The sequence below is a fragment of the Porites lutea genome, chromosome 14 (assembly GCF_958299795.1).
Source record: "Porites lutea chromosome 14, jaPorLute2.1, whole genome shotgun sequence".
NCBI classification, from domain to species: Eukaryota; Metazoa; Cnidaria; class Anthozoa; order Scleractinia; family Poritidae; genus Porites; species Porites lutea.
Genome location: NC_133214.1, coordinates 21998774 through 22011493, shown reverse-complemented (window position 1 = coordinate 22011493; position 12720 = coordinate 21998774). Strand labels below are relative to the sequence as shown.

At 38.6% G+C, this 12720-nt stretch overlaps 2 protein-coding genes across 2 annotated transcripts in view; one reads left to right on the top strand and one right to left on the bottom strand.

Annotated features, from left to right (window-relative positions):
* Window positions 1-3783, bottom strand: part of LOC140924459 (kynurenine 3-monooxygenase-like) — an 18349-nt gene extending 14566 nt beyond the window's left edge. Inside the window, exons 1-3 of the mRNA XM_073374489.1 lie at window positions 3677-3783; window positions 2088-2157; window positions 1370-1467 (exon numbers count right to left, since the gene is read on the bottom strand). Of these exons, the coding sequence (XP_073230590.1) occupies window positions 1370-1467; window positions 2088-2157; window positions 3677-3748 (240 nt within the window). The 5' untranslated portion in view covers window positions 3749-3783. The remainder of the gene's footprint in view (window positions 1-1369; window positions 1468-2087; window positions 2158-3676) is intronic.
* Window positions 3526-12590, top strand: LOC140924458 (kynurenine 3-monooxygenase-like). Its single transcript, XM_073374488.1, has 17 exons — window positions 3526-3863; window positions 4253-4322; window positions 4479-4576; window positions 4847-4936; window positions 5330-5381; window positions 5732-5819; window positions 6197-6292; window positions 7187-7331; window positions 7931-7993; window positions 8070-8128; window positions 8739-8796; window positions 9130-9219; window positions 9703-9760; window positions 9876-9958; window positions 11067-11168; window positions 11703-11762; window positions 12186-12590. Exons 1-17 carry the CDS (start codon window positions 3735-3737, stop codon window positions 12273-12275), a joined length of 1431 nt encoding a protein of 476 aa, XP_073230589.1. The 5' UTR covers window positions 3526-3734; the 3' UTR covers window positions 12276-12590.
* The last annotated feature ends 130 nt before the right edge of the window (window positions 12591-12720 follow it).

Below are 12720 nucleotides of genomic sequence, written 5' to 3'. Positions count from 1 at the left end.
ACAGGTGGAGCAGCCCGAGTACGTGAACCCTGAACATCATGCATCACCGGAAATCGTGCTGCGGAGGTCGTCTAGGAACCGGAAGTTACCCTCCAGATTTAAAGATTACGTAATGAACATTAGTTGAACACTTGCATAGCTTTGAGACATCGAGACATGAAGTACTTTGATTTATCTCATGGATTACGCCATAGCACAAACTGTTACTCTGTATCGTGTGTTTCGTGACTTTATTCATTTATGTTCATTTTATTTTATTTTTTTTATTTTTTTTATTTTTTCATGAAAGGAAAGGTGTTGCACGTTCACATGTAACTCATTAGCATACATAGCTTGTTGCACGTGCATTTGCAATGTGCAGTAAATTAGCATATCCAACTTGTTACTTAGACTTTGACATTTCGCAATTAAAGCAATATCTTCATCGAGTGCACCACGCTATCAACATACTGATAAGATGTTTTTAAAGGTATCTGGTCATTATAATAATTTAAGTGGGCAGGTGGGGTGTATAGGGGGGCTGACCCTCAGATGAAGGGTCACCATGTCAAGTTCTCCTTCTTTTAAGAGGCAGATCTTTTTGCTGAGGCCTCTCCCAGTGATCTTGCTACAAGAAGTTATGGTGAGTCTTGGGACTCATCTTGTGAAAAAGCATGAGTCCCAGTCTGGAAACAATGAGTCCCTGTTAGAAAAACAAGTCCAAAATTGAAAATGCTTCGGTCTTTATGTAATCAGACAGTTAATATGAAGACGGACTCTAAAATTCTGTATTACAGTATATGGAAATTAAAATAAAGTCCTTCTATATTAAAGCACAACAAATGCTAAAAGAAAAGTGTATTGTTAAACAACAGCCATAATAACTGCCACAGAAATTAAATAAACAGGATATATTTAGGAAAAACACATGTTCAGATTGATCAATCTATCTTTGCATCCTCCGGGACGCATGCATTGAGTTATTTTGTGTCTTTGGGTATTTTTATATGTCAGGGACGCAGGACACAGAGGTAACAAAATCACTGCTCTCCCCTTTTACCCCCACCCTTGGCAGAATATTCACTCCTAGAACTGTGTTGCCCTTTTCCCAAACCTTGTGAAACAAGTGAAGTTTCTGCAGTTACAGGGATCCCACCAACTGTTTTTTTCACAGAGATGAAGATGGTAGGAAAGTATTTTACAAGAGGTGCAATCTAATGGATGCCAAAATGTGTAAAACTGTCAGGCACTAAATTTTTGTGGTTGTAATGCAAGTTACTGGATAACACTACCAGTAAAAATTTGTGAATGATGTAAATGGTGTTTCCCTTTTACACATAAAGATTAAAACAACATTACAATTTTGTATCATAGACACAGCTTGACTTACTGGTCCCTCGGCACCTACGGCACTTAAAGCTGCTATTCCTCGGACAGAGAAAGCAAGGTTGACACTTCTTCCTCTTATTGTTGGCTCCTTTCGAGGGTCTGAAAACCAAACAGCAATGCACTTTACCTGTCATAGTTCAGATTGCTCAAGTTTAAAACCAATACATCAGTCACAGTCTTCAGTTCTGAAATAGTGATACATTACTAGAAGCAAGAGCTTGACATCTAGCTTCTTTGTACTGAATAATAATTATTTTATTTGACATTTTGCCTCCCACAATATTGTAAGAGAATGGACACCAACTAGCTGGAACAATTTATAACTGAATGTTCTTCATACCAGATACAGCCACTCCTTATAAGAAGGACAATGCAGGGACTGATCCCAGGTCTCTCTCTTGCAAAGAGTCAAAGAAATGAAGAATCGCAAAACTTTTAGCTTCATCATGTCAAGTAGGCCATGAAAGGAGACTTGAACTTCCCAGTTATTATAATTCTCATGTGAGATCATCTGACCAAGAAGTCATGTGATCTTATTGCTCAGTTGGATGTAATCCTTGTTGACAAGTTGGAGTGTCTTGAACAAAATAAGCAAACTTTTAAACTGTATTGTTCAAACTTAAGATTAATATGACCTTTGATGTAGAGCGCAGCCCTATTTTATAAAATTAACTCTGGGAATGAAACAGTTACAATGTTAATCTTGACAGGGTAAATACCTTTCCGAGCTTCATAAACATCTACTCTGAAACCACGTTTAGCCAGATAAACAGCAATCAAAGCTCCAGCCTGAAAAAGTTTGCTTTCCATTATTATGTTTTACTCATGGAAATTATTTTTAGATAAGCGTGTAAATCAAGGCTACATTGTATTCGCCTACCACGAAAATTCATCACGATAACAACGTGAAAAAAATGAATTTTATGTTTTGAAATGTGATATTCACATTAATATTGCAGGGCCGTAGCCAGTATGAGGCGAACCGAGGCACTCGCCTCGGTAAAATTTTACCAAACACTGTCGATTTTTATTTTTTTTATCAGACTGATAATATTAGAAGATTTCATACGGCTGATTTCGTACAACGGACCGTGTGTTCGCCTCGGTTGTAGTTTCTTCCTGGCTACGGCCCTGTATTGGCATACTTTAAGTAGTTTTATGTTGACCTAAGCTCTAAGCTCGCATTGTGAAGTTCATTTACAAATGCCTACATATCAGACTTCTGCATCTTAAACTTATGCAGTTAAGCCTAGCGTCTGATGAACTATCAGCGTGCAAAGAAAGTAGTGTATGATAGCCCTGGGACTAGTGGATTTTGCTTTCAGGCTTGTGAGTTCTGTTCTTAAGTTGTCCCACAGGCAAGTGATGTTTTTTGGGGAATTCGAATCACAGAAGAGCTGTTATCAAACCTGCTCAACAAAAATTCTTTTTTTGTGTTTGGGCTAGTACATGCTAGCTAAAACTTGCCTGAATGGCAAGCTGTAAAACTCCCTTTGTTTGCACCTTGATTATGATTGTTAAATTGAGTATTATGCTTCTCAGTGTTACTCAAGAAACAAAGGCATTATGCTGAAAATTATGCCATGCTGAATGAATGATTATGCTCTTAATTATGCCAAAGTAAGATGACTTTTTTTCTTCCTGCATCAACTAAATAAGTATTCCTACACAGTTTTTGACACTACTTTTTGAAAGAAATGTTCTTGTGTTAGTGCTTTGGAAGCCTTGCAAAATGATCGAGGTAACCAGGGTCTTCGACCATGCGAAAATGCACTTAGCTCAAGTCTTTCAAGGTTGTCTAGGTATTCAGTTCATATAATGTCCATGCTTTTATAAAATTTGTGCATTCCAGCAGCTGTTGGCTGAAAAATTTGGCGTACAGTCTTCACAACTGCAAAACAATATCTTATTATGCTGAAGCATAAGTATGCCTGATACTCCAGCTATTAGCTTAGTATGATCATATTATGCTCAGAATAAATGTAAATGTACGCTTACATAATCCACCAGAAGACCCTAATGTTCCTCCCACTTATTTTTTTGGACACGCAACAGCTGATATTTAAAAAATCTTGATTTTCTTGAACTACATATAACTTAAAAACGGAATTTCGCGAAAGAAAGAATTGCCAGAACTTCTAAAACAAGACTGACAACAAGATTCATCAAGCACATGTAAAGACTGACATTCAGTGACATTTATGATATAATTTTTCGGTGCAAAACAGCTAAGAACTCAGTCGAAAGTGATAAACCGTGATAACATAAATTAGAATATATATTCTGAGGTATTTCCAGAAATACTTACCAAGCCACCGCCAACAACAGCCACCTTTTTCGCTGGCTGCTGTTCTGCGGCAACTGCTATGTCGTCCGCCATGTTGAAGTGGCCGAGAAGTGTTGGAAGACTAGGAACAAGAAATATGGCGGCTGCTTCAAATGCATACTTTCAGGAGGCGAGCTCAAAACAGATTGTTATAGTCGGGGGTGGTTTGGTAACATCATTTATTATTATTTAGCTTTAAATACGAGATGATGCTCTCTTTCATACGATCGCCACGATCGTTGAAGAAAATATCGACCATGGCCATCACATCATATCGAGTCAGATCTTCGATTGCGATCGAGAACGATCTTGCGAACACTTCAGTTCCATACCATCGCTGCAAACTAAGGCGACTAACTTTCGTTGAGATGGATTTCCTTTGTGATTACTACTGGTCTAGCGGTTCTAGGGATCATGTTGGATGTTTCCTCTTCAATGATTTAATTGATTTGTTCTCAATTTTCATGGACCCCCGAGCAATATCAACTGTAGGCAATAATCGGTCAATTTATGAATACTATGAGAAAAAATTTATCTGCCCTTGTGTTGTACGTACAGGTTGGGTCATTATTTGCAGTTTTCCTGGTGAAAAGAGGATTCAAGGTTGATCTATATGAAGCACGTGAAGGTAATTATCACCCAGAAGTATGCTTCTGTATCACCTGAATGCTGATGCTCCTTTACAATAATTTGGATCTACTTAATAAGATTTTTTTCTTCTTTGGTTATTTCCCAGGTGAATTCAGTGCTTTTATTGTTATTTTGTTCTCATTATCTTTTCCAGATCCTCGTTTATTAAAGTTTGTTCGTGGTCGCAGTACTAATCTTGCTTTGTCAACCCGAGGTATTGAAGCGTTAAAAGCCGTAGGAGTCCTCGATTATGTAAGCACATACATTTGTGTCTGTATTAGTCCATGATAATAATAGTAGTTTACAGGCTGATGTCTGTAGCTTTGGCTGGGGATTCAACTTCTATCAATATTGGTAGGGTGACTGGAATCAACTTCAAAACAAGAGTCAACAAAACTTAACTGCCGTCAGATCAGGCAGAATTGTAATCTTTCTTCCTTTCATCCTTAGGTTTTGAATAATTTTCCAGAAAGGTTGGAGCTTGAAACTCAGCCATGGTATTTAATTTTTGTCTTTTCCCAGGTCTTGCCATTGGGCGTGGCCATGTATGGTCGCATGCTGCATTCCCTAACTGGGGATCAGAGGCCCCTTTATTATGAACAAGAGGGACCAGTAAGATATTTTAATAAATAAAGATAATAATGATTTAGGTGTAGCTTGTCCACATAGTGGTTCTTCATCTGCCATCCATGAAAAAATAGGAATTTGGAAAGTTAGTTTTTGAGGAGAGGGAAAACCTACCCATGCCATGTGTGGTATCACCACTACCTTTTGAAATATCATGACACAAAGCATGTCCATATCTACTTACAGTTATGATAGACTTGTTGTATAATTTCAAATTTATTATGGGTCTTTTACTTGTAATTGAGTTACAGAAGTGTCGATTCGTGTAAAAAAGTGGTTATTCAAGTTATTTTTTCTTCTGTTTTAATATTTAAAAAATAATATTAAATAATAGACAGGAATCATATTGCTGTTTAAATGTGCTTGTTTCTGTTTTAGTATCCTCTGTTGGCAATGGAGCGGAGAAAAGTAAACGAGATGCTTCTTTCAGGTGTGTAAACTGATATCCACAAGCTCATGGTTATTGAGCTAGACTGTTTTTTGAGCCCTCTAATTATTTAAGCCAACTTCTAAGTGTACTAAGTGCTTTGTTTTCCCTTCTTGTACATGTACCTGTATTTTTAATGGATATTTGGCATTCATTTAAACATTGAAATTCATTTTGATAGTTGCAACTACTTTACAAACTTTATGACAATTTATTTTCTCTTTTTGTTGTATTTTTTTTACTTTAACCAAGGTAAGAAAATGTTTATGGTGGGGAATGAAATGAAAGGGGACTGGTCTTTGAACTCTTTTAATCAAACTGATAAGCATTTATTTGCATACTCTCTCTTTTAGCTGCTGAGTCCTTCTCCAATTTAAACTTGCATTTTCAACACAAATTGGTGTCTGTAAACTTGGACAAAGGTCATCTAACCTTCTTATGGTAAACAACATTATTATTATAATACACATCAGCAGGTATCACCTGTTATGGAATGGGTTCAGCTAGCTTCGTTATCTTGACCATTTTTTCTTTCAGTTGATTTGGAGAAGTTTGGTTTTCTTTGCATTCTTGCCTACAAAATAAGCAACAATCTCAATTTCTCTTTGTTACTCCGTAGTCCATTGTTTTCCCTCTCGTCTTGTTTTTCTCTTTTCCCTTTTACCAATAAAATAAAGCTCATAAGCTTGGCATGTTTTCTTGTTGCCTGTTGAGGGCTTTCACGCGTTGTCCTTGTGTCCCCGTTGGCACAGAGAAACAGGTGATTGTAAGATCGAGAATGTAGTTTATCTGATTTTTATTTGGAATTTATGGCTTAGCCCTGATGGCAAGACTATTGAAGTCAATGCAGAGGTTGTTATTGGCGCAGATGGCGCTCGTTCAGCCATAAGAAATGAACTGATGAAAAGACCAAGGTATAAGCACTTATAATTCTCTTATTCTTCAGATAAGAACATTCGCATCATTATAAGTTTCTGGGAAGCTGCCCACCTACCCCTCCCCTAAGCCAACATTTTACCCTAAGTGAGAAGTAAGGGTTAATGTTGGCTTAGGAGAGGGTAGGTCGGCAGTTCCCTATCCACGACTTTCATAATGGTGGACCTCTCTGGCAGGTTAGGAGTCGAACATTTTTTGGGTGGGGAGTCTGGCAGATGTATATTAATTGTGATTTTTTTTTTGTAATTTGTAATTTATTTACCCACGGAGCACTAAGGAGTTCATAAGAACTCGTTGAAACATGTCCATGCGTTCCAGATCGAATTGGAATTTGAAAGTGTTGGTTTTTAAGGAGAGGGGAAAACCGGAGTACCTGGAGAAAAACCTCTCGGAGCAAGGAAGAGAACCAACAACAAACTCAACCCACGTATGGCGTCGACGCCAGGATTCAAACCCGGGCCACATTGGTGGGAGGCGAGTGCTCTCACCACTGTGCCACCCTTCCTAAGTTCTACAGGGTTTGTTTTTTCCCCATTACATAGACATACTTGTCAGATGTCACACGAGAGATATTTGCGAAAGATAAGCGAAGTATTTTAGAGCTGTGAAGTTGCCATTTTCAGTGCTTGAAGTCTAATACTTTATCGACATAAGCTGCTGATTTACTAGTTGTTCGGAAAAGTTGCCAAAAAAGTTCTTAAAGTTTCAAATTGAAGGTATCTTGTTGATGCCAGTGGTTAACTGATTTTTTTAAAGTAAGTTGATGAAACCAAAGTTTTGTGTTTCACTTCCTCACGGACCAAGTAATCCCTTCATTCATTTGATTACAGTGGGTTGGTAAACCATCTGAATAGATATTATTACATTATTAGATTTGACTTCAGCCAGGAGTATATTCCACATGGATACAAAGAGTTTCAGCTACTACCGACCAAAAGTGGAGAGTACGCCATTAAGGCAAATTACCTGCATGTTTGGCCCAGAGACTCATTTATGCTGATTGCTATTCCAAACAAGGTGCGTTTTATCTATCTTCCACCTAAGATACAAGTATACGCGTAAATTTTCATAGCAAAGTATGGGAATCATTGCACTGCTAACCCAACTCATTCTCAATGCATAATAAAGCGGTTTCTAGGCGATGAAAGTAAACAGTGAGGTACTATGGTTTTGCACTGCTTTTGTTCTGGTTTGTGATTGGCTGAAAAATCTTGATCATGAGTCACTTTCTTAATCAATCAAATTTAAAGCCCAAACCATCTGTGACTTTCCACTACTTGATCACACAAGGTTTACCTTGCTAGGCACCCACTACGTGCACTTGCTTCAAGATGTGATTGGTTTATTTGAATTTCTGCTAAGTTTGATTGGCTAAAATAATTATCTTGTAAAGCCAAAACAAATTGTGTAACTGTGATTTCCGCCCTTGGTGTCCAGATCTGATTGGTCCATTTCATCATTTCTTCAAAATCACCAAGTTCCTGTCTTTCATTTTTGCAAAACTAGGTGCCTGAGAAAATAAGTAACATTAAGGTATTATAAAATTAATTTGTCACACTTTTAACATAGAAATAATGTGAACCTGGAAATACAGACTTTTGTTTCTTTTTTTGCAGGAGCAGTCTTTCACCTGTACACTCATCATGCCGTTTGAAAAGTTTGATGCTTTGACGAAAAAGGTGAATGATTTCATCGTATATACTGTATTCAGTTTTGTACGTTCTCATATCTATTATTATGGATTCTTTCCCACAGGAAGATGTAATCGACTTCTTTAATGCTCTGTTTCCCAATTTTGTACAACTTATGGGCGAGTAAGTAAATTTTGTTTGCTAAATACAATATTTATTGTATTGGTTGTTTGTTTACCACATAAGTTAACTGTTTTTTTTTTTTCACGAACATAGCCTCTAGTGTTAATCCTAAAGGGATTCAGTCTATTGTACCTGACTGTGACCAAAAGCAATGCATTTTTACTTGCCGGAATGAACCTGGTTAAGGTCTCCTTATTTCTTAGATCACTTGACAGTGTATGGGGAACCCAAATTGCTAATTTTTTTGCATGGCAAAAGTTTCTTTTACAGTCGGAGAGGCTCGGTTTTTCACATGGTGTTGGTTCCATCTGGAACCCAAGTGATTAAATAAGACCGGCTCTTTTGTAGGGCCACATCAACCTAGTTTCTAGAAGTTCTGTTTAATTCCTTTGTGCGTGCGGAGTCTGGGAAAGGGTAATGATGGAACTCGGTAACGTTGAGGCTCTCAGTAGAGTCCAGGTTTGGCCAAGCACCCAGGGGCCAGGCGGCTCGTCGGTCCTGATCCTACCTGGTCAGTATTTTGGATGTTATCAAGAAATAAAAGAGTTTTAGGTTTTTCTTTTCCCCGAGTGTTTTTAAAGCTGAAGGCGTACACCTGTCTACATTTCAGGGAAAGAATTCTGGAAGATTTTTTCAAAAATCCAGTGTTGCCCATGGTGTCAATAAAGGTTGGTAATACAGGTTGCATCTGCTCTAACTATTTATTCCTACTCATGAAGGGTATGTATAAATAAAATGAAGGACTATTCGATTTTAACTCATTTTGTTGCCTAGTTTCGAATGGTTGAATTTGACACAGCCTCTCTAACAAAGAGTTGTTCACGAATAGAGTCAGTCTGTGTGTAAAATTTAGCTCGAGTGCCTCCCTAAAAATGCGGCATTTCATGAGAAATTGAAAATGAGTTCTGTAAAAAATGATTCTCAGTTTACTGGTTGCACTAGTCTTATTTTAACCAGGCACACCTTGTATTTGTTTTCCTTTCGTTTGTTGTTGTTCACAGTGCAAGCCTTATCATCACTCAGATAAAGCACTCATCATTGGGGATGCAGCTCATGCCATGGTTCCGTTCTATGCACAAGGAATGAACAGTGTTAGTGTCTCTTTTTAAGTAACTTGTTGTGGACTTATTTAGAAACTTGAGCCGAAAAAACGGGGTGCTCTCTCAGGCTAATAATAGACAAAACGGAACCAATCTGTCAGTTACATCAGTTGCTGGAAAGTCAGCGCGGCGTGCGAAACACTCTGTGCGAACATATGCCTTGATAAAAGAAAGAAAGAAAGAAAACTGGCTCCAAGACTCAGTTGGTACCCCTGGGGTATTACCCTTAATACCCCTGGTATTACGGTATTCATGACAGTTGTAATATAACATAGGGTGTGAATCTTTATCTTGTGGAAATAAAGACCATTATTATTATTATTATTATTATTATTTGCCTTTTCTAACAAGTTTCAGAGGAATTCAAAGTGAGTAACTCAGATCAATGTTTCTAGAACTTATTTAGTAACAATTCTCAATGTCTGTACTGGTCATTCAAGTTGAAGTCAAGAGTAACCATGTCTATTTTTTTAGGCATTTGAAGATTGTCTTATTTTAGACAGACTTCTAGAGAAGCATGGAAACAACTTTGGTAAGTGACTAAACATCACCAGATTTTTCAGTATCTACCTGGCCCTGTCACCCAGTAAGCTGGGATCAGACAAGTCTTGGACTTGAGCTTTTGTTTCTGGTCTGCTTTTTATCAGGTGCTGTATTTGAGGAATACTCAAATCTGAGAAACAAAGATGCTGAAGCAGTGTGTGATTTATCCATGTACAATTACCTAGAGGTGAATGATCTTTATTTCCAACCTCGTCCCCAGGGCTTTCTCCATTTTCTAAGGCGGAAAAGCCCAGGGGACGAGGCGGGAGAAGAATGGCGCTGTCAGTTGGTGGCTTGGACAATACACCCGTTGGGGGGGAGGGGGGGTACTCCTGGGAATTCTTGGTGGAGATGTGCCACCCGGTTCCTCAAATCCTGACCCGATTTCAGACCAAAAAATGTAATTTCCCACACCCGTTTTCAGACTAGACCTCTAAAATCCATACCCGTTTTAAGACCTGGCCTTTAGGTAGAAATTATGTTATCATTACTTGGCCGTTAGAGAGCAAACAAAAAAAATTCTTCAAATCCATTTCGAATTCGCATATTTCTTTTTCTTTCCTTAGTCATTTGGAATTGGATCAATAAATACGTTCATACACTCCGTAGTTCCCTCGAAAACCATACCCGATTCCAGACCAAAATGGGCAAAGTGTATACCCGTTTTCAGACCAAAACGGCACAAAAACTGTACCCGATGGGGCGGCACATACCTATATGGCTTATGTAAGGGAGTACCCCCCCCCCCCTTGGGACAATACAGTGGCACTCGCGACTCCACTCTCTATGATTTAAATACGGATTGGGTTATCGGACATCACACCTGCCATTTTCGCCATTACGCTTTTGTAAGGCCTAGCTGCTAAATACGGAAAAAGTTATAGTGAGCTGCGTGGCATTTTAAAAGGTAACTGAGGGAAATGTTCAATAAAAAGTTAAATATGAACGAGACCATGATTTTTATGCAGTTGTTTTCCAAACGTTTTTAGCTTGGTCCTTCATCAGAGTGTCGTTAATGGAGTTACCAGCGGTGTTAAAATTCTCAGTAACAGGAAAACCCGGCACGTTTTTCTTAACGCTTCGAAGATGCTCGTTGAAACGTTGATCAGTGTACGCAAGGTTTCGCCAGCTACAAAATACCTTTAGTCGTAACTCAGCAGCAGGTTGCGGTCAGAGTAGGGCCACTAGCTAAAGATCTCCGGATTTCATGGGTTTATTTCGTTAACGCTGCCTTTCTTCCGGCGTCTTTAGGTCTAAGAAAGTTTCACTTGGTGAGTTGTTGTCTTTTTTACCAGATGAGATCCTTGGTTAATTCATATTCTTTTCTGTTGGAGCGAAAACTGCTGAGTATCTTTAATTGGCTGATGCCCAAGACATTTATTCCCCTCCATACGATGGTAAGCGAGCTCATTATAATGACGTGATTAAAACAGAACCTACATTCTGCCTCATGGAGTAATTAGTGCAAATCCATGAGAACTCATATGCCCTGTCCAGACCGAACATTAATTTTCTCTTAACAATATTGGAACATAATTAAGAGAGAAGGTTTATATGAAAATGAATAAAATGATCACCTAAGGGAAGATGCTTTGATCTTTTATCAAATTCTCCTAACTAATTCTGTGAGGAAACGGATGGAGATCAGTGTGGAGAATTTATATTGGGGCTTAATAAGGGGTGAACTGAATGATCGCACCTTATCATTTAATACACGATCTCAAAAGTTAGAACTCTTGCCGGTCAAACTAAAGATAACCACAGGAAAGCACTGTTTATCGGCCAAGTCTCAGTGACTTCACTTTACACTTGAATAACTAAGCCTTATCATTTCATCTGCATCCTATACGTAATGTTTTAAAATCCATAAACAGTATTGCACTTCTCCTCTCAGTTAACTGTTAAAAGGTGATGTCAATTCTTTGTTTTAGGTGACATACACAGAAATGCCTTACAGTGATGTGATCAAAAGGTCTGAATGGCAACAAAAGGTTGGATATTTTTTCATACAACCTCGCGAGGAACCCCTATGTGAAAATAATGAGGTTGCGTTTGAGACTGGGTCGGGGTTGGGTCGAATTGCACTATGGGACAGGGCGCGAATTTTGACCCAGCCTCCTGGGCGGCCTCGTAATAGCCAATAAAATAAGAGGGAAAGTCTTTTCAAAACAGTCCCATAATTCAGTCTGATACAACACCTACTCAGTCTCGCGCAACCTCAAAATACAACAACAATCTTTATTTTCCCTCAATTTTACTTTTTTGTTAGAAGTCTACGGGCCCGAAGGTTGCTAGTGCTCGTTCGCGTTGTCGAGAGACGAATTGATTTAATATTAGTTGCTACGCAGACCCCTGTCCCATGTGAGCCTTCTTCATTGTCAACACTTGCCATGCATCTGTTATTGTTGTTTCAGACCGTGCGTCGCTTCCTCGCCATGTGTACACTGACAGGATTGGCTGGACTAGTGATGCTCGTGAAAACCGTCAGACTACGAATCAACTGAAAGGAGAATTTCCTGAAGAGATCAGCAAGAACCGATAGTTAAAGAATAATCTAACCTGCAGTAATTAGCCTCGCTGTCGCGCTCACCTTACCTCTTAAAGACAAAATTAATGACTGAGTAAAAGCAAGAGAGAATAGTCTCTCTTGGTTATACTCTCTTGGTGAAAGAACAAATGGTATTTAGTCTCGATGTAAATATCTTTAGAAAAGAAAAGAAATAGTTGTGTAACTTTAAAAGTTGTAAGTGGCGTATTGATATCTAGTCATTTCGTTCAATAGTAACGATTTGCAAAATAAAGTAAAGTCAAACCTCCAATGTGCGACTACTTCTTGTCAGCGACCCCTCCCATAAGCTAACAGTTATACTATCGTTGGGGCCTGTCATAAGCGATGCCATGTGGGTTGGTAGCTTATGGGAGGTTCGAAGGAGACTAAGTGTTATCATG